Genomic DNA, 25,911 nt, shown 5'->3' with positions numbered 1-25,911 from the left:
AAAAGATATAAAGTATGAAATGTTAAAGAATTTTTATATTTGTAAAAATGCCCTTTAAAATGACAATGTAAACTTACTTCTTCGAAAACACCTTGTCAACATAGAAAAAAAATGAAAGTGTCACTTGCTAGGTTGTGTCCAGCTTTTTGTGACCGCATGGACTGTGGCCCTCCAGGCTCCTCTGTCCATGGAATTCTCCAGGAAAAAAATACTGGAATGGGATGCCCTGTCCTTCTCCAAAGGACCTTCCTGACCCAGGGATCGAACCTGGGTCTCCTGCATTGCAGGCAGATTCTTTACCATCTGAGCCACCAGGGAAACACTCTCCTAAACCTTACTCTGCTTTCTAGACATTAGACTCTAGACTTTTACACATAAAAGGGATATAAGGAAACAGGTCCTGGGAACTAGAGTGACTTGACCAAGGTCATGGGATATTAGAGGGTAGTTCACCTGAAATATTCCCCAACATGATTCATGGCCAGTTTTTCTTTACAGTTTTTCTTGTAAGGGGCCTTCTTTTCTGAGAGGTCTTTGTAGAAGTCAGTCTTTTCACATAGCAGTCTCTCTCTCCAAATCCTCTCCAAATCTGTGAGTTTTAGGCCCCTTTGCCAGATAACTTGGTATCTCTATCAGTTTGCCTTTGCTTACTCATTTCAGTCGAGTCTCAAATTGTAACCAATTCTGATGGAGATAAACTTTTTCTCGGAAAAAGAAAAAGAATGAGCGAATCAATGTGATGATAAATGATTCATCAGCTGTTCGGAGAAAGGATTTGGTATTTGCAGCAGGCAGCGGCCTCCTAAACAGCAAGGAATGTGTCAAATGAGAAGTTTACTTTCTTTCTTGTTAGGAGTAAAATGAAATTCACCTCCCCTTTAGCGACTGAGGCTGATTATTCTCATTTACATCTATATTTGAAAGCAGGCAATGGCAAAATTTAGATTTCCTTTATTTTTTCCCCATTGGTCCATTTGAGAATACTTAACTGTAGTTGACTTTACAAGGAAGTGTCGTTTGAGGCCAATACGTGAGCTTCTCAGAGTGGCATTCAAATATAACTTTCTAATTAAATCATTTCTAATCCATTAGGGGAGCATCACTTTTCACTTTCATAATGAACCCTTTTGTAAAGTGAATAATCATCTACTAATTTGTCTGTTTTCTCCCAATCTGTATTTTCATCTATCACCTGCAGTTAATTTTGATTCACCACATTGCCTTCAAGTCTTAACTGGTTTTAAAAAATCTAGATAGAACGTTATTTAGAAAATTATCAATTACATCTTATATAGGGAAATGCTTACAGTAGATACTCAATAAATGTTTTAATGTCTAAAATAAAATATCGGAAACAGTTTTGGACCAAGAAGGGACACAGTCAGCAGTAGAATCTTAATTATACACATCTTTTTGAAAGTTGATTGCCTTTGATAAGGGCTTAAAAGTATGGAACAATTGCTCTCTTCGGCAAAGCTCTGGATGCCAACATGCACTTTATGGGTCCCTGATTATCGGTGGGGGGCTTCTCAGGTGGCACTAGCGGTAAAGAGTGCCAGTGCATGAGATGCAAGAGACACAGGTTCAATCCCCGGGTCAGGAAGATCCCCTGGAGGAGGGCATGGTAACCCACTCCAGTATTCTTGCCGGGAAATCCCATGGACAGAGGAGCTTGGTGGGCTACAGTCCATGGGGTCGCAAAGACTCAAACACAGCTGAAGAGACTTGGCACGAATGATTACAGCTGGGGAAAGGGGCAGTCTGACTTCATTCCATTCGGGACACAGTAATTTCATACCTGTTCTGTGCAAAGCACTGGGCTGGGCCCTGGTGATACAGAGATGGGGGTCCACGTGAAGGGGCAGAAGCATGTCCTCAAGTTCTTGATTTCTGAAACACTGTCTTTTGGGTAGACAGCCCAAACTGGATGGCAGACCTGAGATCTGGCCACAGTTTTACTCTGTCGGGGTGATAGGATTTTGCCAAGATCACCTAACCTCTGTCTTTCCATAATTGGAACATGGGGGGATGGTGCCAACTTTCTAAGTTGTTGCCATAGTGAGGACTTGAGAGCATTTCGTGAACAGAGCAGCCCTGGCCTCCTGCACAGGCTTATTCCTGCTGAATCTCCCTTTCTCCCTGGCGGGGTATGTGGCTTTGCTACGTGGCAGAAACCACCAGAGGATGGTTGGCCAACTCCCTTGAGTTGGCGGGAGGATTTGGCCAGGGTGATTCCTAACGGCTGTGGGGCCTGCCAAAGCGCTGGCTCAGCCGAGTCGTGGTCTAGCTGCTGGTTAGGGGCTGAAGCGAAGCCTATGCATTACTCACCACCCCCAACAGGCATCTCCCTGACTGGGGGCACCGTGTCTTTCTTGAAACATCTTGGGTCTGGGCGAAGGGAAATGCTTCTGTCTTGTTCCTGGTTTCTTTCTCAAGAGATTTCCCCCCACTTCTTTGCAGGTACCTTTTTACTCTTCAAATAAAGAAGGATTTGGCTCTGGGAAGACTGCCATGCAGTGACAATTGTACGGCGTTGATGGTATCCCACATCTTACAATGTAAGTAGCAAATGTCGGCTTTGGGGCCTAGCAGTTAGCTAGAGAACCGAGCAAAGGAGCTGAGCACCCTCCACGTCCCCACCGTTGTGCTGGGACCTTTCTGTGGAGGAGACAGAGCAGGGATGAGATAGATGGAAATGACATGGTCTAGTAGAAAGGGGCTGGTCACTGGAATCATGGAGATTTGGATGCAAATCCTATCTCTGCATTCGAACTGTTGTAGCCTGGGGTGAAGTGCCCTCGTCTGTGTCTGCCTGAGTTCCCTCGTCTTTAAAATAGTGACAAGAATGCCTTGTCACAGAGCGCTTATGTAGATTAAAAGTAAATGCCGATTTCCTTCTATCTGCGTTTAACCTTGCCCTCCCACTGCCCCCAGCGTGCTCACCAGGAGCTGGGCTGGACTAACCCAGGCACGGACTTTGCTAGGCAGGCCCCTGCTCCTTCTGCTCGCCCCAGGAAATATTTGTGGTACGTGCTTTCTGCCACACATTGTCACGTTTAATGTGATTTCCGTGTTGCTCTTTATCATGATTCCAGAGAACAAAGCACAGACTCCAGCAGGTGGAGAGAAGCTAAAAGGGAAAAAGGCCCCAGGCGTCTATTAGAGTTCCCCAGATCCTAGCAGCCAAGCCGGTGGATGAGGCTGAGCAAGGAAGGCAGGGAAAAGCAGACCCAGGGAACAGTGGGGCCCTGCCTGGGAGGGGGTGAAGCTGGGCAGGTCAGCCTGCTCCTCATCCCCAAGGGTAGGGTTGAGGCAGCTGGAAATAATCATTATGATTGTTTTAATTTCATGTGTATAATCTATAATATTTGTTCAAAGAATAGGCTGTTCTTTACTATTCCTGCAGGATCATAACTTCATTGTTTTTGTTTCATTTTTTGACCTCTATCCATTGCCTCCCTGACAGTCCAGAAATGGTCGATTTCTGATTTCAGTGGGAACTCCAGGATGAAGGGCTTGGATAGAAACAGTATCTGAGTCATTGTTTACCAAGTGACTTGTAGCTGAGATGGAGTGACAGCCCAGGATCTCAAGAAGGCAGTGAGCAGTGAGAGCAATAGTTATCAGAGAAGGCGTATGGAGGAGGAGGCTTTTGTGCTGCGCTTTAAAGGGATGCATAGGAATTGGATATGTAATGATAAGCAGAGAAAAAAGCAAAAAAAAAAAAAAAAAAAAAAAAAAAGGTGGGGGGTGATGGTACAAGAAGGAAGTATATACAGAGAATACAGCTTAAGTACAGCTCGATCATAGAGTCTGTTTAGGGGAGATGGCCAAAAACTAAGCATCATTTTGAAGGGCCTTGAATGCCAAGGACACTAACTACATGTCCAGTATTGTGCTTGGGGTGGGGTCGGGAGATGGGGTATGGCAAATGGAGAAAACAGTATTGGAAGATTTATCCTTCTCTACTTTATCTGCCTGCTAAATCAGCAGTCAGAGGATTGGGGCTCCCCAGACAGCCTTTGATGGGGGAGCCCAATTTCATTCTTAATGGTTCAGCATTATGGATTTGAGCATTCCCTAGTGGCCATTTCAGGCATAGCACAGAACACTTCAGCTTTTCTAGAGGGTATTTTGTTTGCCAATAGAAGCTCTTTCCACAGAAAAAAGCTGAAGTTTCAAGGAGTCAACTCTTCACAATCCATGCAGGTCAGATTATTTCACTGGATGCTAAGATGGTGTGCAGAACCCAACCAGGCTGCTGATTCATTTGCTCATTTATTTATTCATTTAATATTTATGTTCCAGGCATTCAAGGGCCTCCACATTCTGACCTTGTCATCTGCTTAAATCTCTCTTACACACCCCTCTGGCTCTAGCCAGACTTCCTCCCAAACACAATTTGTACATTCCAAACAAGCCTTCCATTTATGAATACCCTTAGTAACTCTTCTTTGTCATTCATTCAGCAAAAATTTATTGAGTATCTACCACATGCCAGGTACTACTATAGGCACTGGGAACATAGCGGTGAAATAAACGACAAAAATCCTTGCTCTCGTGTAGCTCACATTTTGGCAGTGGAAGACAATCAGACCAAAATAAGGAAATATATAATGTATTAATATGTTTGTAGGTGATAAGTGCACCGGAGGCCATGAAGTATGGAAGGGAGAGAAGGAAATTCAGGGGGCAGGTACTGAATTTTTTAAAAAGGTGGTCAGGGTAGGCTTCACTGTGAAGGTAACAGCTGAACAAAGACTTGGAGGAAGTAAAAGACCAAGCCATGCAGAAGTTGGGTGGAAGAGAGTTTCAGTCAGAGAACATCCAGTGCAAAGGGCCTGAGATGGGAACATGCTGGGAATATACAAGAAATATTAAGTAGGCTTTATGGCTGGCCGGAACTGAGGAAAACAGGGAGACAGTAATCATGGAGAGTCTTAAAAATGTATGAAAATCGACTTCCCTGGCAGTCCAGTGGCTAAGACACTGTGCTCCCAATGCAGGGGGCCCCAGTTCGATCCCTGGTTGGGAAACTAGATCCCACATGCTGCAACTAAAGATCCCATATGCTGCAACTGAGACCCAGTGTAGGCAAATAAATATATAAAAATAAAATATTTTAAAAAGCATATTTGAGACATAGGATATTACTCTAAATGTGATGGGAAGCCATTATAGCATTTGAAGCAGAGGAGTGAAATGATCTGAATTAGGTTTTAACTACATCATGCTGGCTGCAGTGGTGAAAACAGAAACTTGTGGCAAGTCATAAATAAGCCATAGTGATCTAATGTAAAGTATAATGAATATAGACTGTAATATTGTATTATAATTATGTAATGTGATGAATATCGCTACAACAGCAATCATATTGCCACCTATAAGTGTATCAAAGTAACACAATGTTATAGTCAAATTTATTCAATTGAAAAAAGAGAGGAAATAGACCTTATGAGGGATGGTGGAAGTGGGGAGACCAGGTAACAGGCGATGGCAGGAGAGAGACAGGGTGGGAGTTTGGACCAGCATGCTCACAGTGAAGGTGCTGGTGCTCTGTGCTGCCTTCTATCATTAATGATATTTACCTATTTGTACATCATAGGTCTCTTCCTAGATTGTCAAGAGAAAAAAAAGCATGGTCTTATATGTTCCTATGTTTTCCTTAGAGTCAGCATAGGGCTTGTGCTTAATATACAGAAAGATTGGTGTGTGATGTGTGTATGTGTCTAATTTATTTTTTTTAAAACAGCTCAATTGTGGTATAATTTGCATACTATAAAATTCACTCATTTTTAAGCCTGTAACTCAATGGTATTTTGTAAATTTACAGAGTTGTGCAACCTTTACCACAACCCAGTTTTCAAACATTTCCATCGTGCCAAAAGAGATCTCTCATGACCATTTGCCCATGCTCAGCCCAGCAACCACTAATTTATTTTCTGTTTCTGTGAATTTGCCTTTTCTGGACATTTCATGGAATCACAATGACAAAATATGTGGTCTTTGGCATTGGGCTTTTCTTACCAAGCATAATGTTTTTGAAATTCATGCATGTTCTAACATGAATCACAGCAGTCTGTTCCTTTCTACTGCTGAGTAGTATTCCATTTTATGGGTGTACCACATTTTGTTTATTTACCAGATCAGGGATGTCTGGACTGTTTCCAGTTTAGCTGTTATGAATAATATTATGAATATTCATGTACAAGTCTTTGTGTGGACATGTGTGTTCATTTCTCTTGGGCAGATTCCTAAGCATGTAATTGTCTCGTCTTAAGGTAAATTTAGGGCTTCCCAGGTGGTGTTGCTGCTGCTACTGCTGCTGCTAAGTCGCTTCAGTCGTGTCCGACTCTGTGCGACCCCATAGACGGCAGCCCACCAGGCTCCACCGTCCCTGGGATTCTCCAGGCAAGAACACTGGAGTGGGTTGCATTTCCTTCTCCAATGCATGAAAGTGAAAAGTGAAAGTGAAGTCACTCAGTCGTGTCCGACTCTTAGAGACCCCATGGACTGCAGCCTACCAGGCTCTTCCGTCCATGGGATTTTCCAGGCAAGAGTACTGGAGTGGGGTGCCATTGCCTTCTCCGCCAGGTGGCGCTAGTGGTAAAGAATCCACCTGCCAATGCAGGCGACATAAGAGACGTGGGTTTGATCCCTGGATAGGGAATCTCCTCCGGAGGAAGGCATGGCAACCCACTCCAGTACTCTTGCCTGAGAATCCCATGCATGGTCAGAGGAGCCTGGTGCGCTGCAGTCCCTGGAGTCACAAAGAGGCAGACCTGACTTAGGATCTGAGCATGCGTGCACAATGACTGTGAATATTGAGTGCCTTCTCATCTGTTTTGTTAACCATGCCTATGTTTTCTTTGGTAAAATACCTATTCAAATCTTTTGCCAATTTTAAAATATGTTGTCTTATTGGACTTTAAGAGATTTTTCTATATTCTTATAAAAATCCTTTATGAGCTATGTAATTTGTGAAATTTTCTTCCAATCTGTGGCTTGACTCTTCATTTTCTTTGTGTATGCGTGTGTGCGTTCTCTCTTTTTTTTAAAATAATGAATGTGTTTTTATTTTTCTTACAATTTAAAAAATGTGAACATTTTGTGATTCAGTCACAGCCTTTACTTCCAGGTGACTTCTTCATTGGATTTCAATGTCTTTTTATATAACAGACTCCTGTTCTGGAAGGCAGGTTAGCTTTTCATCATTATTTCTGTCTAGATAACATCCAAAGGCAAATTCCATAGGGACAAGTATATGTACCCAGCGGTCGTGCACAACCTGAAGTAAATTTATTATCAATGCTGCAGCCTTGGAGCCAACAAAAACCCCATGACCAAGGACAGCAGTGAGCCCAGCCACTGGCGCCAGCTTGTTCTCTTTTCTTAAATTGAAGTAGAGTTGATTTATAATGTTGTGTTACTTTCAGGTGCATAGCAAAGTGATTCAGATATACATTGTTGTTGTTGAGTTGCAAAGTCGTATCCAACTCTTTGCGACCCCATGGACTGCAGCATGCCAGGCCTCCCTGTCCCTTACTATCTCCTAGAGTTTGCCCAAATTCATCTCCATTGAGTTGGTGATGCTATCCAACCATCTCATCCTCTGCTGGCTTCTCCTTTTGCCTTCAACCTTTCCCAGCATCAGGGTCTTTTCCAATGAGTCAGCTGTTCACATATATACATGTATATGTACTATATACATATATACACATATAGATATACACTCATATATATACTTTTTCAGATTCTTTTCTAAGTTACTACAAGATATTGAATATAGTTCCCTGTGCTTTAAGTAGCTCCTTGTTGTTTATATATTATATATATATATATATAAATGGTAGTATATTCCTGTTAATCTCATACTTCCAAGCTATCCATCTCCCCTCCCAACTCCTAATTTCTTTAATTCTGTCTTTTGGAGTGTGAGAGTTTTTAATTTTGATGGGCTTTCACTTTCTTAAGATGTTTTAGGCCATCATGTTTTTTGGTGTTGTGTCTAAGAACTTTTTGCCTAACCTAAAATCAAAAGAACTTTTCTCTCAGTTTTCTTCTAGAACTGTTTTAGGGTTTATCCCTTGGGTTTAGGCCTATGATCCATTTTGAATTTTTTTGTATGTTTGCATGGCATATGATTGTGAGGTAGGAATTCAACTTCATTTTTTTCTTTTCTTTTCTTTTTTTTTGCGTGAGGATGTCCATTTCTCCCATTTGTTGAAAACACAATTATTTCCCCATTGAATTGTCTTGTCATCTTTGTCAAAAAACCAACTGACCATAAATGTAAGGGCTTATTTCTAGATTGTCAACTATATTCCATTGACATGTGTGTGCTTATGCCATTACCACACTGTATCATTTACTGTAGCTTTGTATTCAGCTTTGAAATAGAGAAGTATATATTCTCCAGCTTTGTTCTTTTTCCAAATTGTTTCGGTTGTTTTTTCATCCTGTGTATTTCCATGTTCATTTTAAGATCACTTGTCAGTTTCTACCCCCAAATTTGGTGGGACTTACACTGAATTTATAGATCAGTTTTGACAGAATTACCATCTGATAAATATTGAGTCTTCTAATCCTTGAATCTGAAATGTTTCTCCATTTATATAGACCTTTGAAAAATTTCAGCAATATTTTGTAATTTTCAGCCCACAAGTTTTACACATCTTTTGTTAAATTTATTGGTCTTTTCTTCTTTATGTGCTATTGTAAATGGAATTGTTTTTCTAGTTTTCTTTCTTCATTGTGCTTTGCCAGAACATGCAAATCCAAAAACTTTGTATATTGAGCTTCTATCTTGCTACCTTGCTGAACTCATCTATTACTTCTAGTAGCTTTTTGTAGATACCTTAGGATTTTTTACACATAGGACCGTGTTGTTTACAAGGAAAGACAGTTTTATCTCTTCTTTTTCAGTGAAAATTCTTTATATTCTTCCTGTCTGATTGCACTGACTAGAATCACTGGTAGAATGTTGGACAGAAGTGGCAAGAGCAGATATTTTTGTCTTTTTCATGGTTTTAGAGGGATGTACTCAGTCTCTCACCATTTAGTATTAGCTGTAGGCTTTCCATAAATAACTTTGTCAGGTTGAAAATGTTTTGTTCAGTTTTCTGTTTATTGAATGTTTTTATCATGAATTGATGTTGGATTTTGCCCAATGCTTTTGCTGTATCTATTGAGATGATAATGAGTTTTTTGGTCCTTTATTCTGTTAACATAACATATTACATTAATTAACCTTCACACGTTGAACTGATCTCTCACTCCTAGAATAAATCCCACTTACTCATGATGTATAATTCTTTTTATATGTTGCTGGATTCAGTTGACTAGTATCTTGCTGAGGATTTTTTCCCTCTGTATTCATGAGAGAGATTAATCTGCAGTTTTCTTGTGATGTCTGTGTCTGGTGTTGGTATCAGAGTAATACTGGCCCATGAATGAGTTGGTAAGTGTTCCTCACTCTATTTTCTGGAAGAATCTGTGAAAAATTGGTATTTGTATCTTATTTGAATATGTGATAGAATTAACTAGTGAAACCATATGGGTGGGCCTGATTAAATTTGAACGAGATTCGTACATTTTTCAATGTGGGCAAAACAGAAATAGGTAAAAGAGCCATTGATTTGGTCTTTTTAAAACAGCTTGTTATATAGAGATTTTCATTCTAATGTGGTTTTTTAAATATGCAAGCATGCCTCATCTATCTAAAAATGAGCATGCCATCTGTCTAAAACACAATAGAAAACCAAGACAAAAGAAAAATAACTTTCTAGTACTCAAAATTGATGCCCCATGTCCATGAATTTTACTCAATAGGGGAGCACCACATTATTCTATGGAGAGTCTATTTACTCTTATAGTTCATAAAATCCTAATAGGTTTGTATATCTGGATTAGCTTTTTTCTTTTTCATTTAAAATGTGAATTTTAATTGTAAAAACTGTTTTGGGTTCCCATTTTATGGTAGATTAGAAACAATTATTTGGAACCAAGTAGAGACTTCTTCAGGGGAAGTCAATGACAAGAAAGTGATTCTTATGACTCTGACACAGAGTGAAAAGGCCTAAAAATTATAAAGAACATGTAAGAATTCAAAAACCAAAACAGGAGACTTCTCTGGAGGTCCTGTGGTTAAGACTCTGGGCTTCCAATGCAGGGGGCATGGGTTCAATCCCTGATCAGGGAACTAAGATCCCACATGCTGCATGGTGCGGCCAATAAATAAATAAATAACAACATCAAGCCATTTACTGTAGGGGCAGTAAATATCTACCTCAATTGCATTTGTAGGCACAGTGTTATAATAGACATTTATAACAATAAATTGGATACATTTAGAATAGAATGTTACGAGCAGGAATAAACTTCCAGTGATTTGGAAAAACAAGAATGATTTCCAGAATGATTCACCTACTGGGGATTCCATATGGCGGGGTTTTACTAGATTCCCAATGTACAGAGTGATGAATGGCTGTGACTGGCTTACATTGTAGTTGGCATTTATAGTCTCCTTAATAATGTCGGAGCAATGCAGAGTGAGGTTAGGGGGCTGTCTTAGTTTGCCAGGGTTACCATAACAAACAATAACAGACTAGGCGACTTAAATGACAGAAATTTATTTTCTCACAGTTCTGGAGGCTAGACATCAAAGATTGAAGAGTCAGCAGTTTCAGTTTCTTCGGAGGCCTCCCACCTTGGCTTGCAGATGGCTGCCTTCCTGACACATCCTTACGCAGTCTTTCCTCTTGTACCTGCATTCTTGGTGTCTGGCTGTGTGTCCAAATTTCCTCTTCTTAGGAGGACACCAGTCAAATTGGATTAGGGCCCATTCTACTGTCCCATTTTAACATAATAATTCCTTTATATGCCCTGTCTTTCAACACAGTCATATTCTGAGGTAATGGGAGTTTAGGAATTCAACATACGAATTTGAGAGGGAGGACACAATTCAACTCACAACAGGGACTGATCAGGAATAGAAGAGATCATAAACAGAATGTGCGAGAAGAAAATAACATTCATCTATGATCCTGGAGCCTCTAAGACCTACACCGTGTCTGTGACTTCCTATGTTGAGACTTCATAAAAGCCCACTGCTTCTGATTTGAAGAAGAACCAGTTAGTTCTTCCCCCACTACTCATATCCTAAAACAAAACAAAACAAACATACATCAAGTGTGTGGTGGCAGGTCTAGGGCTGCACTGGCCGCCAAGAAAGGGCTGTTTGGGGGAGGTCAGAGGGTCTGTTGGGTGCTCCATTGCTTAACTCATCAATGGTAATGTGAAAAATGTCACTTTTCTGTCATGCAGCAGAACTGGGAGACTTTCATGAAGAAACAGATAGGAAACATTTGGCACAAACCCGGTACTTACCAAACCAAGATGATTTAGAGAGCAAGATCGTGCACTTCCATCAGAAGCACATGTAAGTTCTTTCACTGGCACCTGTTTCCACCTGTTCCCCTGGCAGGAAAGACTGAAGCCAGGGACAGACTCTTAAAAGCAAGCTTTTAAGTCAGGGAAGCTTGGTTTAGTTCAGTTCAGCTGCTCAGTCATGCCCAATTCTGCCACCCCAAGGACTGCAGCACGCCAGGCCTCCCTGTCCATCACCAACTTCCAGAGCTTGCTCAAACTCATGTCCATTGAGTCAGTGATGCCATCCAACCACCTCATCCTCTGTCGTCCCCTTTTCCTCCTGCCTACAATTTTTCCCAGCATCGGGGTCTTTTCCAATGAGTCAGTTCTTTGCATCAGGTGGCCAGAGTATTGGAGCTTCAGCTTCAGCATCAGTCCTTCCAGTGAATATTGAGGACTGATTTCCTTTAGGATGGACTAGTTGGATCTCCTTGCAGTCCAAGGGACTCTCAAGAGTCTTCTCTAACACCACAGGCTCAAGAAAACATTGAGTTCCTCTTGGAACTCTCGGGGTGGAGGTGTCTTTCTTGCTGCATTTATTAGGCTCATAAATTCTTTCCCCTTGCAGTGGCAGGAGCCCAGCTGAATCTGACATTCTGCTACTGGACATAGCGAGGAAGCTGGACATGTATGGCATCAGGCCACACCCCGCCAGCGATGGTGAAGGGATGCAGATCCAGCTGGCTGTTGCTCACATGGGTGTACTGGTGTTACGGGTAACAGCTCCTTTCCTTTCAAGTCCTCAGCTTTTGGGGTTATCTTGGCTCAAACTTGAGTGTCCATTCTCAAGGTGACCCCTCCCCTGAATTTTCCCACCAGCCAGAAAGGGAGACAGTGCTTGGAAGAGTTTGAGGTAAGCTCCCTCCCCTTGATGCACTCTGTTTTCCTTTTGCAACCTAGACCTGACTGTTTTCTCAGAAGCTCACATGTTAGATCACGCCAGCATGGTGGAGAGAGGAAGTCAAGAGGCTCTTCAGAACTTTTAGACCCTAACGAAGAATACAGATTTTGGCATCCTAAAAGCCCAGCTTGTGACATAAAGTGCATTCAGCCTGTCCAAATCCGCCAGAAACAGCCCAAAGAGTTTCCCACTCAGTTACTAGTTAAGTTGGAGGTGCCCGGTGCTAACAAGTAGGGCATTGGCGCCCAACCCTGCAAGAAATCTTTACTGTTAACAGACTCATCCTTTCCCCAGGATTCTGTTTGCCAGGTTAGAAACCAACTCAGAGCTCTCTGGTCCTCCATCATCATTAATCCTCACGTCTAGGAATGGGGCCAGAGGCTATTTTCAACAGTTTTTCATTCTGTTTAGACTTCTATATCTGTGAATATTCAGTGAATTCAGATCCAAGTTAAAGTTTAAGAACCTTCAGAATGATAGGCACATGCCTGGACAGGTTTGGGAGTGAACCCCTTGTGAGAAAGCAAGGGATGGCTTCGGACCCACTGTCCTCCAGGACCGAATTATAGCACTGAAATAAGTCACAAAGCAGGTCAGGTACAGGCTTGGCTATGAAAATCTTCACTTTTTAATTTATTTGGTTGTAAACTTTATAGCATGACACTCACATTGATGGCCAGAAGACCCAATGGATCACAGGCATACCTGTTCACCCAGGAGGGAAGTTTTACCCAGTCCACTCTAACTCTGATTCATTTTTTTAAAAGATAAGCAACAAGGATATATTATACAGCTCAGGGAAATATAACCACTATCCTGTAATAACTATTTCAGCTTTTTATTTAATATTGAAATGTAGTTGATCAACGGTGTTGTGTTAGTTTTAGGTATACAGCAAAGGGATTCAGTTTTACATATACATGGATCATTCTTGCTGATCCTGATTCTTGCTATTTCCTGTTGCATGCGAGAAGTGGGTGAGGGGAGGGGAGCAAGGTCATCATGTTGGTTGTGATCTCTTTCAGTGTGACTACTTCTGTGGACAGTTGGGAACAACACAGATGGTCTATTTTGTCCTACATGAAATCTAGTCAAAGAATAGTCATGTACTGAGTGCCTTCTATTGTATTATTTTTTAAAAAACAGTTTCATTGAGCTATAATTTGCATACCATGAAATTCATCTGTTTTAATGGTACAATTCAATGAGTTTGAGTATATTTATAGTTGGGAAGCAATCCATTCATCTATCACTATATTTATTGTACATTCACTCTGTGCTAGGCACTAGAGCTACAGAGGTAAATAGGAATGATCCTGACTTCATGGAACTTAAATTCTAGTAGAAGGAAGACAGTTAAGCAAGTAATTATAAAAAATGTGATATGCTTTGTGCTAGAAGAAACACAGGATGATATGGTAACACATGTGAAAGGGACTTAACATTTAAGCAAGACCAAAGAGATAAGGTTGGCAGATGAAGGAGGGTGTTCCAGGGAAAGGGCACATGGGCAAAGGCCCTGAAAAGGATAAAGCAAAGTCGCTCAGTCGTGTCCGACTCTTTGTGACCCTGTGGACTGTAGCCCACCAGGCTCCTCAATCCACGGAATTTTCCAGGCAAGAATATTGGAGTGGGTTGCCATTTCCTTCTCGAGGTGATCTTTCCAACCCAGGGATTGAACCCGGGTCTCCTGCATTGCAGGCAGACACTTTACCGTCTGAGCCACCTGAACTGTGGTGAAAAGGATAAAAGATGACATAATTAAGAAGCTAACATTAAGCATGACACATGGCTCCTGTCATTAAGATAGTCACAATTGATTCTGAAAGACCAGAGAAATAATGGTCAATATCAGACAATAAATAATCAAAAGCTAATCTATCCTATTTACTTTAGTTGCACAAGTAATATACACAATAGAATAATGTGGTTGCCTGTAGAGAATGATTAGAGGGGGACAGAGATAGGAGTGACACTGGTGGGAGTGAGACTTCTCAATGTATTTATTGTTGTACCTCCTTTGATTTTGGACCATGTGAATAAAGAGTTAATCTGTTCGGGTAGTCCAGGAGAGCTAAAGGAATTCAGAGGAGTTGGAAATGTGTGTGGGTTGTGACAGTGATATAGAATATCCTAGACGAGGTGCTACCAGAGCTGGCAAGAAGGCTTGCCATGGGGAATGAGGAGACCTATGGGGGCAGTGGGAAAGGTACAGAGTTGGATGGAAAGGTGCTTTCTGGGAGTAATGGGATCAAAGTTATAGTCAACATAAGGGCAAGAAAATCCAGCCAAAAGAGTTTCGAGTTGATGCAGGCCGTGAGTGAGGAGCTATTGAAGGTCTTAGAGTAAATGAGGTGGCAGGATAAATGGGATTTTTTTAAGCAGTTCAATCTGGAAATACAGGAAGGAGTGAGATTAGAGAAGCTATTCAGTTCAGTTCAGTCCACTCAGTCGTGTCCGATTCTTTGTGACCACATGGACTGTAGCACGCCAGGCTTCCCTGTCCATCACCAACTCCTGGAGCTTGCTCAAACTCATGTCCATCGAGTCGGTGATGCCATCCAGCTATTTCATCCTCTGTCATCCCCTTCTCCTCCTGCCTTCAATCTTTCCCAGCATCAGGGTCTTTTCCCATGAGAAGCTATTGAAATGCAGGTTTCCCCTGCTTCGAAAGTAGAGCATTCCTATGAAACCTTTCCTAGCTGACATGGTGTAAAGTGAAGAAGCATTAACCTGAGGACACACCTTCCTAATGGATGCACAAGATAAATCGAGATAAAGTACTGACTGGATGCTGAGCTGCTGAGTGGAGTGTAGTTCCTGGGGAAGGAGCATAGAGATGCCACTCTTACTTATTGGAATGTGCACTACTTTATAACACCTTGATGCAAAACAAATGCTGATTTTTATTTTTGCCTTTTTTTTTTTTTTTGGTAAGAGCAAAATTCCTCTTTGGATTTCTTTCAGTCAGTGAAAAGAGGTAATAATGTGGGCTTTTCGTGTAATAAAAACAAACTTTTTAAAAGCAGGGAACCCCTCAGTTCAGTTCAGTCCCTCCATCGTGTCTGACTCTTTGTGACCTCATGGACTGCAGCACACCAGGCTTCCCTGTCCATCACCAACTCCTGGAGTTTTCTCAAACTCATGTCCATCGAGTCAGTGATGCCATCCAACCATCTCATCCTCTGTCATCCCCTTCTCCTCCTGCCTTCAATTTTTCACAGCATCGGGGTCTTTTCCAATGAGTTAGCTCTTCGCATCAGGTGGCCGAAGTATTGGAGCTTCAGCTTCAGCATCAGTCCTTCCAATGAACACCCAGGACTGATCTCCTTTAGGATGGACTGGTTGGATCTCCTTGCAGTCCAAGGGACTCTCAAGAGACTTCTCCAACACCACAGTTCAAAAGCATCAATTCTTCAGCGCTCAGTTTCTTTATAGTCCAACTCTTACATCCATACATGACCACTGGAAAAACCATAGCTTTGACCAGACAGACCTTAGTTGCCAAAGTAGTTTTTTCTGTGACCTCCCTATTCTGGTTAGAAACCTTTCCCTTTTTACTTGCATTTCAGAGCAGGTTTGTGTCCCACCTAGAATGCCTTCTCTGGCCATAGCTTCTACCTAATACAACTGGATCAGTCTATACAAGAGATAGATCAAGGATAGCCCTGTTCATGTGATATATTTTCCAACAGATTCACACTGTCTTACAAACCAGCCTGTGCTGATATTCATCCTGAAATCTGCCATGTGTTTCGTTATAGGGAAATACAAAGATCAATACTTTCAACTGGGCTAAAATCCGAAAATTGAGTTTTAAGAGAAAGCATTTTCTCATCAAACTTCATGCCAACATCTTGGTAAGTAGCTTTTGAATAAATTCTTTTACTTTCTACTCACTTGAGATTTCTTGGTTGTTTCTGCAAATGGTTGGATTGTGAGTGGTGAAAGCTGGCTGGCCCCAACCGGTGATGTGCTTCCTCTTTTGCCTCTATATAAATAAACCAGAGCTTTGGTCAGATTTTCACTAAAGGCAAAACACTAAGAAATCCTATTGGCAGTTCAGAATGAGTAAAGCAATAGGAAAATGGGGTTGCTGGGATGAAAGACAAGTCTCCTTGACATCATTTTTCAGGGATTTGCTAAGTCAAATGAGGGTGCCCAGATCTAAGACTGTGCCCATATTCATTCAAAGTTATTTGCTTGATTTTATAAAGTATTTTCATCTTTCCTAAAGCAAAAAAAAAAAAAATGAACACCTACTATGTGCCAAATAACTGAACACCTACTCTTTCCCAAAGCGGGATGTGGGGATTGGGTATATATTAAGCCAAAGAAGCAATTATTGGGCAAGGCTGCATTGTACAGGGTGAGACAAAGGGGCTAGAAAGAATTTTTGTGACTCTAAAGGAAATGGAAGATGTGTATCAGCTACTTTTTTGACCTAAAGATAAGTCATGCTCCGGATCTTAGCCTTGGATAAAAATATTCATGTGAGCAGTTCAGAAGACTGAATCTAGCGTGAAGCTTGTGGAAAATCCAAGGGCTGTATCCAGAGACCTGGAGAGGAATGGGAGAAGGGGAGGAGCAAAGTGTATTGGGGATATATAGTAAGTCAGGGGATGGGGCAAACTTGTACTTTAGGTCTATAAGACCAAGCTCCTCTGCAGCAGATTAGGAGATGCTAAATGAGCATCACAGAGCATCATAGAACAAGGCAGCATAAAGAGGGAGAAATGTTTCTAGCTGGTATGTTACAAAGACTCGTGTATATGCAGTCATCCTATAAAGCCTACCATTTGTAAGAAAAATCTCCTCCCTCCCCCTTTCCTGTTGGTCATTTATAACTTCTTGTCACCTTGAAAGGGTGCCCTTTGATGTTCATTTTAACCTAATTTACAACTTCATAAAATGTTCCTGGCAGAGAAGAGGGGGTAAAAGGGGGTGTGAGGTGAGGAGGGTGTGCAGAGTAAGGCTTGCTTCATAGAGAAGGCTCTGTTTTTGAGCAGTGGCCCTGTCTGTTCCTCGGAAGGTTGCCAATCATTTGATTTCAGTAGGTGTGAAGCCTAAAGGGAGCCAAGTGGAAAATCAGAAGCTGGATGTGGACCCTGGACCAATAGTTTGGCAGGGGTTGGGATTTGAAGGTCTTTGATATTCTTGAAGGATGTTTTGCTTGATGGAAATTGGTTTATACAGGTGTTGTGCAAAGATACTTTGGAGTTCACCATGGCCAGCCGAGATGCCTGCAAGGCTTTCTGGAAAACCTGTGTGGAGTACCACGCTTTCTTCAGACTTTCTGAAGAGCCCAAATCAAAGCCCAAAACCCTGCTCTGCAGCAAAGGTTCCAGTTTCCGCTACAGGTAATTAAATATTGCACATAAGCAAACTAAACACACAACTTCTTTTCAGTAACAGGGAAGGCAGTAGGAACAGCTTGAATTCTAGAAGCAATAAAGAATCCATTTCAATCACATAAAGGATGATATCCTTAACTGATCATTCTCTGGGTAACTCATTAAGTCAATATTTTCTAACAGAGAGGCAGGGGGAGGAGTGCACCCCACTTAAGGGGTTAGATTAGAATTTCTGCAAGGATAGAGGGGCATATACTGTGGAGAAAATGTAGTCAATGAACCGACTGTTTTCCTTATGTGCAACTTACATGCTAGCCATGGGAGGGCTAGTTCAACAACATCCTTTTGGTTATGGTTAGGCAAAAGCTAGGGTGAGAAAGCCCTGTAGGGCCTAAGGGATTAGAGAGGTTGAACAATATAGTAGTAGAGGCTCCATACTACACGTTAACACCTTGGAGAAAAGGAAGCGAGATCGAAATAAGAACTTGTTTTTACTTGAATCCACCAGCCTAGGAATTCTTTGAAAGACACTTTCAAACTCTTAGCTAAGATAAGAATTCTAATTCAATGCTTCCCGTAAAGGATTTTTCAAGTAGTAGAAGCCTGCCTCAGTAAAAAGGGGGATTTTTACAATGTATATATTTTTATGGAATCATTCCAAAATGTATTCTACAAATCGCTGTCTTCTTAAACAGATGATACGAAGCATGTTTCGCCCTTTTCTTAATGACCTGAGTTATTATCAACAGTGCTTATTATCCTCTGCCAGCAGCTGCGGTACAGCGGCGACCTCAGGGCTGGGGTAGCATGTCAGAGCCTGCACCAGAGTGATAAATGGCCCTGACTTTCGGGGTTTTATTATGCTCCTGATTTCTTTTTTGGTTCTTGTGTTTCTCCCAGCAGTCAGCTGGTTTTCTTTGCTAGTGTATGTCTGACTGGAGCAACTTTCTTCTACTGTTTAGTTAGGTGTTTTTCTCCTGTCATGGGTAGGGAAACCAGACACATAGCCTTAATAGAAACTACATGTAAATTTGGAGGAAGGGGAAAGGCCTTTAAAGGAAAGTATATTAGTTTTCAAGGCCAGAGTTTGTACCTATTAAATAGGCCTGTTCAGACGCTTTAAAAAATTTTCTGGCTTCTGAGTAGTTGAGGTTGCTCTGCCCGATTCTTGGATAAATGAATATTAATAACATGCTGGTCTGGCGCGCTACAGTCCATGGGGTCGCAAAGAGTCATACATGACTGGGCTGCTAGGCACAGCACAGCAACGTGGTCAGAGATTCATGACATATGTCACTCATCCAGACTCTTTTGGTTTCAACAATAAATGATGCTTTTGAGTTTTCGTAGCCTACTGGCTTATGAAGAGCATTCATAAACTAGTTTATCTCATTTTTCTCACAGTGGAAGAACCCAAAGGCAACTTTTGGAATATGGAAAAAAAGGGAGGTTGAAGAGCTTGCCATTTGAAAGGTAACCTGGTTTTGTTTCTCTCTGTGATGGTAATTTTTTAAGTTGAATTTAGAGTGTTAGAGGGGTCCTGTATTCACATGAAGACTATTTCAGTTCCTTCTCTGTTTGGGGATTTCAGGAAACATTACCCATCCCAGTACCATGAACGACAGTGCAGGTCCTCCCCAGACCTCCTCTCTGATGTGTCGAAACAAGTAAGGTTTTTGAAAATTTCTTCTTCTTTACGTAAGTGTAATGCATCCACATTTCAAATGCTTCCAAGAATTGACTGTGCCAGAATCTCCCAGTATGTAAAAAGGTTACTGTGATCAAATAGGCTAACTTCCTGGGGTCTGTGAGCTAAATATCTCCAGCCAATAGAAGACTGTTGGGTACATTGCTGTGTGTACTGTATGGACTGACAAGATCTGGTACAACTTCATATTGCAACCTTTATTGCTAACATCTTGCAAAATGCAGATCCAAATGAATTTCTATGGCTTTGTATTTTTGAAACATAAAGCTTTGCCTTTTTACCTATGAAAATCTTAAGGCTTAGAGGAAGCTATGAGATCTTGGGTTAAGATTTTAAAGTACTTTTGCTATGTAATTTTGTTAATTTAAGAACAAAGTGCTATTCTCTTGGAACTGTGAGATGATGGCTTCATCTGAGTTTTATAGTATGAACTATGTTCATTTTTCTTTTGCTCTCCCTAAAAAAAAATCTAATTAGAGGTCTCATAAACTCTGTCTTCATTCAAGTCAGAGGCAGTTTTTATCTGAAAGGCATCACAGAGTTATAATGCTGGAAAGTACCATCAAATGTTTAACCGTCTCCTGCCATTCACAGCCCTCCTCCCCACAGTTTTACAGAAGGGAGGGAGGAGGCTGGAACAGGGAGGTTAGGAGACTTACTTGAGGTCACACAGCAAGTAAAGACAGAGCCAAGCCAAGACCAAAGGGCAGAACTCCTGGCTCGAGAATATAGCTACTCAGCCACACTGCTTGAAGTACAATGCTGGGGCTCAAGTAGATAGAGAATGTGGAGGCTGGGAGTGTGATGGTGTTGAGAAAGAGTAATGTTGCATCTATTTTTCAGCACATATATTGGGATGCAGTCCAAGTTAGAAGCTTTTGTGTATGTATTTATCAACCCTGGCAGAGAACATGGGTTGAAATGACTTTGTGAAAAACTACCTTTGCGAAGTCAAAGGCTGATTTAGACCCCTGTCCCCGCCCCAACCAAATGGCTCTTTCCTTCTTTCACCCACCTGTCCTTTCTCTCAAGGTCGAAGATCTGAGACTAGGCTACGGCAGTGGGTACTGCAGAGCTGTGAATGGAGTGCACGCCTCTGAGCCTGTGCTGGACAGCAGGAGGAGAAACTCCGCAGTGGAGGTGACGTTTGCCGCTGAGCTGGAGCATTCCAAACCAGAGGCAGATCCCATATCATTACATCAGTCCCAAAGCAGTTCCTCGTTCCCTTTTATTTATACAGACCCAGTCTTTACCACTGACCCTGATCCTGACACTGATCCCAGAGACTACTTTGAGGAAAGGAGTCCTCTAAGCTCCTTCCAAACAAGCTCTAAGTTTGCTGACAATCCCATGAGCACATCTTCTGGCCTTACAAGCAAAGTGAGTCCAGCAAGGCAGCTTACTTACACAGATGTGCCCTATATTCCTTGTACTGGTCAGCAGGTTGATATTATGCCTCCCCAAGTCTTCTTTTATGTGGACAGACCACCCCAGGTGCCCAGGCGGTCTCCAATCATGGCAGAGGAAAGGGAAGGACCAGACAGCTGTCTACAGTCTACTGCAGTGAAGTCAGCCAAAAGAAGCCCAAGGAACATCAGAATGAAGAGCTTTCAGCAAGACTTTCAAGAACTCCAAGAAGCTATGGCCAGGACTACTGGTAGGAGCAATGTGAATGTAGATCTAGAAGAGCAAGATCCAACGATAGGAGATGCATTTGCATATAACATTCAAGAGCCAACCCCTAAACGTTCCCAGAGCCAATCAGACATGAAAACGATCCGATTTCCTTTTGGGTCAGAATTTAGACCCTTAGGGCCTTGTCCTGCTCTCAGTCGTAAAGCTGACCTGTTTACATATATGTTTGCAGAGCAGGAGTTTCCAACAGTTTTAATGGATCAGGGAGCTACAGAAAGGTATGTGCCTAGTGAATCCAGTGATTCTGAGTCAGAGATTCTTAAACCAGACTACTACTCTTTATATGACAAAGGGATAAGGTCACCCATGGCCAGAATCCGCTTGTCTTCTGGTAGTCTACAGCTAGATGAAGAAGATGAAGATGTTTCTTTTGATACGTCAACTACTGAAGATAGGACTTTGCAAAAACCATGTAATTACTTTTTAGCCTAAAATGTGAACCCTATGAACATGTCCAGACCAGTTCCATGTTACTCACTTAGGTGAAACATAAGGCACTTTCTGCAAAAACCATTTTCTTTGTTACTATTCACTAGTATTAAGGGAATCTTCTAAGCTTGGGCACCTAGCTTATGAAAGATCCAGCTACTGCCTCATTCCTCAAGCCTCTCTTCTCTTCCCTCTGAATCATTCTGGAACATGCCCTTTTCTCACCAGCCCTGAGGCAGAGTGAGGTGGGTATTTGTCATCTCTATTATACATTTCCCCATAGAGACATTATAAATGAAGGTCAGGCTCCTCAACACCGAAGAACAATAAGAACAGTAACAATATGGACTGGCATACAAAATTGGCTTCTGATATCAGTTAGTGATAACAGACTGACTGTGTTGATCATTCTGTTCTTAAACAACACTGCAACTAAAGGTTTCAGTCCTCATTATTTGTGTGGGGCCCAGTAAAAATGGTTCTGTTTTATGTTAAAAGTTGTCAATTTTTATAACATATATTACGGGGAGCATGGCCCTCTTGTACTTCAGGAACTGAAGGAACATAGATCCTTTCAACAGAATACAAGCTTATAGTTAATCTAGGACTTGGCAGAATTCTAAACCTTGGAAATTCATGAACTGATCAGTTTCTAAAACCAGACATCTGCTGATGAGGACAATATAATGTTTGACTTATTCTCTATTCTTAACTAGCTATAATATGTAGTGAAAGATAAAAGTTAACATGTTGGTCTGTTAATCTAATTTCTTCTGCAGGAATTTATTTTTTTCCCATATCTTGTTGCATGCATGTAGGCAAGGAAATGAGATGAATAGCATTTTAATAAAGAGTGATGGAAACCCATTTACTTAAAAAATAAGTTGTAAGTATGAACTTCCTTTTGTTTTAATCAATTTCAGAAGTGATTGGCTCTAGCCTATAATTAAGGGAAGGCACAGTTAGAGAACAAGGAAAAGGAGGGAAGCAGGTGAAAATGTATAGTCAGGGATGGAGAAGTGGCAGAAATGGGGTTTAAAAGAAAAAGGATAATACTCCACACTGAGTTAATGAACCAAAATTCTATTCTTGACCCATTAGGGATTTCTCTATTATTCCCCCTTGGAAGGTATAGCATTCTATTTGAGAACTTTATCTTCTTTTTTTTGTTTTAATGGTAAGTGCAACATATTTACAAGATAATGTTAGGTAATGACATCAAAGAAATTATGCAATTATATAAGCAAGTTATTTTTATATATGACTGAATGGATAAAAGGTAGATGGAATAGTTTTCTTACTCTCCTAGTCCTTACACCAGAAAAATCCCTTTTAATAAACCTCACTCTACTGCTTTTCAACATTCCAGCACTTTCCTTCCTGCTCCTGGAACCAAACCCAATAACTCACAAGTCTACAATAGCTATTTCATAATAAGAATATATGAGGCCCAATCACTTATGTATTAATCATATAGATACTCAAAGCTACATTAAGTTCATCTCTGACCTTTTCTATAGGAAAAACCCAAATTCCTTTATGATTATATGCTGTTTCTCATCTCAATTTCCAGAAATCTTTGCACAATTTGTTTCCCCCAGAGAAATACAGGGTTCAAATCTGTATAAGATTTCCTAATAAAACTATATTAGGGTGACCATATAATTTACTGTCTAACCTAATAAGGACATTTTGGAGTAAAAGAGGACTCTATTAATAATTTTGTCAGGACAGGAGGCAGAAATCATGACAGATATTCAAGCAGGACAGAAATCAGATATTCTGATTATAGTCCATTGGAGCTATAATCAATGCATAATAAAATTGTGAAGAATATCTTCTAGTTTCCAATGGAAACGCTGATGTTAAAGTTCCAACAATAAATGAAAGGAGAAAGAAGAAATAATTTGAAACAATTAAAATACCATACCCCTCAAAAAAACAAACATTAAGGACCATGAAATTTAAATATTTATTTTTAAATCCCTCTAAAACACTGAAGTATGCTTACCCACAAACAGTTTACAGGACTAATAACTAAAATGAATAAGCAATACGATTTTCTATTCATAATGCAGCTGTGCTGAAAGTTTCAAATAATCAATTTAAAAATTTGTTGATTTTACTTTTATAAAAATATTCATTTGATACATGATATGAGTTGCAAAATTATTACCAGGCCTCTGCAAATTATAAACTGTGATTGAGTTTCAGTTAGTTAGCAGGTGAAAATTTTCACTGAGCTATTACTTCAAAATACAATGTGTTAAAAGTAATTATTACAGTATAGGCACCAATGAAAACATTTTCTTGGCATATGACACAACAACAACTTATTCAAGTGTCTGTATTATTACAAAAGAGAAGGAGGTAATGGCCACTTTGACTAAAAACTTATTCTTCACTTGAAGAACATCTTCTAATATTTGGCAGTTATTGAGCTTTATTAAAATGACTTTTGTGCAAAACCCAAATTGTGCAGACTCAAACAATAAAACATAAACTATCAAAACTAATTAATATCAATAATTCTACAACTACTGAAATACAGCCCCACTTCAGAACTTAGGCAGGCATAATATATATACTGGGCTTATAAGAAAAGGGTATTACCCACGTAACAGTACCATAAATATAACTGAAAATTAACTGTACAATCTAAATTACCTTTGTACGGACAGAAATCATCCGGTACTATGATTATTTTCATATGAATTAGAAAATGCTTATTTAAATACCCTATCAAAAATGAACAAATGATGCGTATGTATTGGATAGTTATGAAGAACAAAAATGTATAAATAGTTTATAGGACATTTTAAGACCATGACAAAAATATGCTGGTGTAAATTATATTCATACCTATTGACCAGGTATTTATAATCACATGATAATCAGCTTCTTTTAAGCTCCCCAAATTCACTCATATAATATGCGATTTGAGTTGATTTTTTAAATGAATCCTTATTCTTCCAGTATTACCAAAAATCCATCCTTGGCTAATTGGTATTGCTTTAACTTCCCAACCATGTTAAATAAGGATCAACCATTTCTTCTATAAGAGAAAGTAAATACTGCACACAAGAGGTACCTCTGTTGCTACATGTTGCCTCTAAACACTACAGACGCAGGGCTCTCAAATGTAATCATTATTGAGCTGCCTGGAATATCATACCCACTTCGTAGAAACATCAATACTTTTCCAGGTTTCATTTCTAAGAGCTTATCAAAAACTTCTGTTTTAAGAATGTGTGACTTGTTTCTGCTTCCCCACCAATAGTCATTTTTAGAATATGCTGTGTTTAAAAAAAAAAAGCTTTTTGAAGCTTGATGATTATAAAAGTTGAATATTTACGATGACTTTGAACAACCTGTATGTTTCATGAGTGTACAGTTAACTAAAGATCAAAACATGAAAAGTATTCATCCTAGTAACTTAATTAATAATGATACCTAAAAGCAAAACTGTCTCAACATTTACTAGAATACAGGTGAAACTATAGTATTAAAAGTTACTCCTTACAAAATAATCTCTTTAAAATAGAAAATGATAAACACCATCACAAAATAGTTGAATAGCTTCTTCCAAATCTTCAATGTTGCAAAGATCCAAAAGGCACATGGAGCTCATGAGTTAAGCATTGTTAAGCTTGAAGTAGCTTTGGTGGGTTTCTCTGGGTCCATATGAAATAGAAGCCAATAACGAGAAGTTTCTTAGGGGGATTCATCTGTTGAACACCTATAAAATTAGGAAAAACTTAAATGATGTATAAGTATGCATGTGTCTATCTTATATCTGTATGAACTCTCCAGTGAAGGAAGTGATTCAGCAGACAAAACTGTATTGGGTCTCATCATACAGATGCTAAAATATAAGGAAGTTAAAAAAAATCCCTTCTATGTCTGATTTTACAACTTCCAATTGATTTGTTTGCAAACTGGAAAAGAGAAGGGAGGTTTTCATTAAAAATTAAGGGATTTTAATTAGCCTCCAATTAAAATAAATAAATTAAGAAAAACTAAGGGATTTTAAGAGGGGTTTTAGTTGATGAATATAAATAGGCTTTATCAGCTAAAAAGATCTAGGAGAGTATGTTTTACAGCTGTATAGTTTGTTCCAACTTGATCCCAGCAGCATCACAAATACAAACAAATATAAAGATACACCGAGAAGCCATATAATGGGATTAAGGCTAAGATTAGTATTGCTTTATAACTTGCTTGAGCTAAGAAGTTGTGTTTGTATATGCATTTTAAAAGGGAATTTAACAATTAAATGTAAGAACTTTACTGAGTGTGAACAAAGTTAAAGCAACAGTTCAAGAGACAGTATAGAAACTGAAATCAACCATAAGAACTTTTCAGAATCTTCATTTGAGTTTCTCTACCTAAAA

At 40.1% G+C, this 25,911-nt stretch overlaps 2 protein-coding genes and 1 pseudogene across 3 annotated transcripts in view; 1 reads left to right on the top strand and 2 right to left on the bottom strand.

Annotated features, from left to right (window-relative positions):
• The window catches only part of FRMD7 (FERM domain containing 7), a 64,194-nt gene extending 39,274 nt beyond the window's left edge, over positions 1–24,920 (top strand). For both annotated transcript variants that reach the window (XM_043895219.1, XM_043895220.1), the window contains exons 5-12: positions 2,461–2,558; positions 11,326–11,440; positions 11,999–12,146; positions 16,096–16,191; positions 17,528–17,691; positions 19,090–19,158; positions 19,277–19,352; positions 20,426–24,920. In XM_043895219.1, the coding sequence (XP_043751154.1) occupies positions 2,461–2,558; positions 11,326–11,440; positions 11,999–12,146; positions 16,096–16,191; positions 17,528–17,691; positions 19,090–19,158; positions 19,277–19,352; positions 20,426–21,520 (1,861 nt within the window). In that variant the 3' untranslated portion in view covers positions 21,521–24,920. The remainder of the gene's footprint in view (positions 1–2,460; positions 2,559–11,325; positions 11,441–11,998; positions 12,147–16,095; positions 16,192–17,527; positions 17,692–19,089; positions 19,159–19,276; positions 19,353–20,425) is intronic.
• Positions 7,129–11,274, bottom strand: LOC122689365 (annotated as a pseudogene).
• Positions 23,471–25,911, bottom strand: part of STK26 (serine/threonine kinase 26) — a 67,968-nt gene continuing 65,527 nt past the window's right edge. The window contains exon 12 of the mRNA XM_043895221.1: positions 23,471–25,256. Coding sequence (XP_043751156.1) covers positions 25,232–25,256 — 25 coding nt within the window. The 3' untranslated portion in view covers positions 23,471–25,231. The remainder of the gene's footprint in view (positions 25,257–25,911) is intronic.

The sequence above is a fragment of the Cervus elaphus genome, chromosome X (assembly GCF_910594005.1).
Source record: "Cervus elaphus chromosome X, mCerEla1.1, whole genome shotgun sequence".
NCBI lineage: Eukaryota > Metazoa > Chordata > Mammalia > Artiodactyla > Cervidae > Cervus > Cervus elaphus.
The sequence above is the reverse complement of the archived record's forward strand: the minus strand, read 5'-3'. Positions and strand labels throughout refer to the sequence as shown.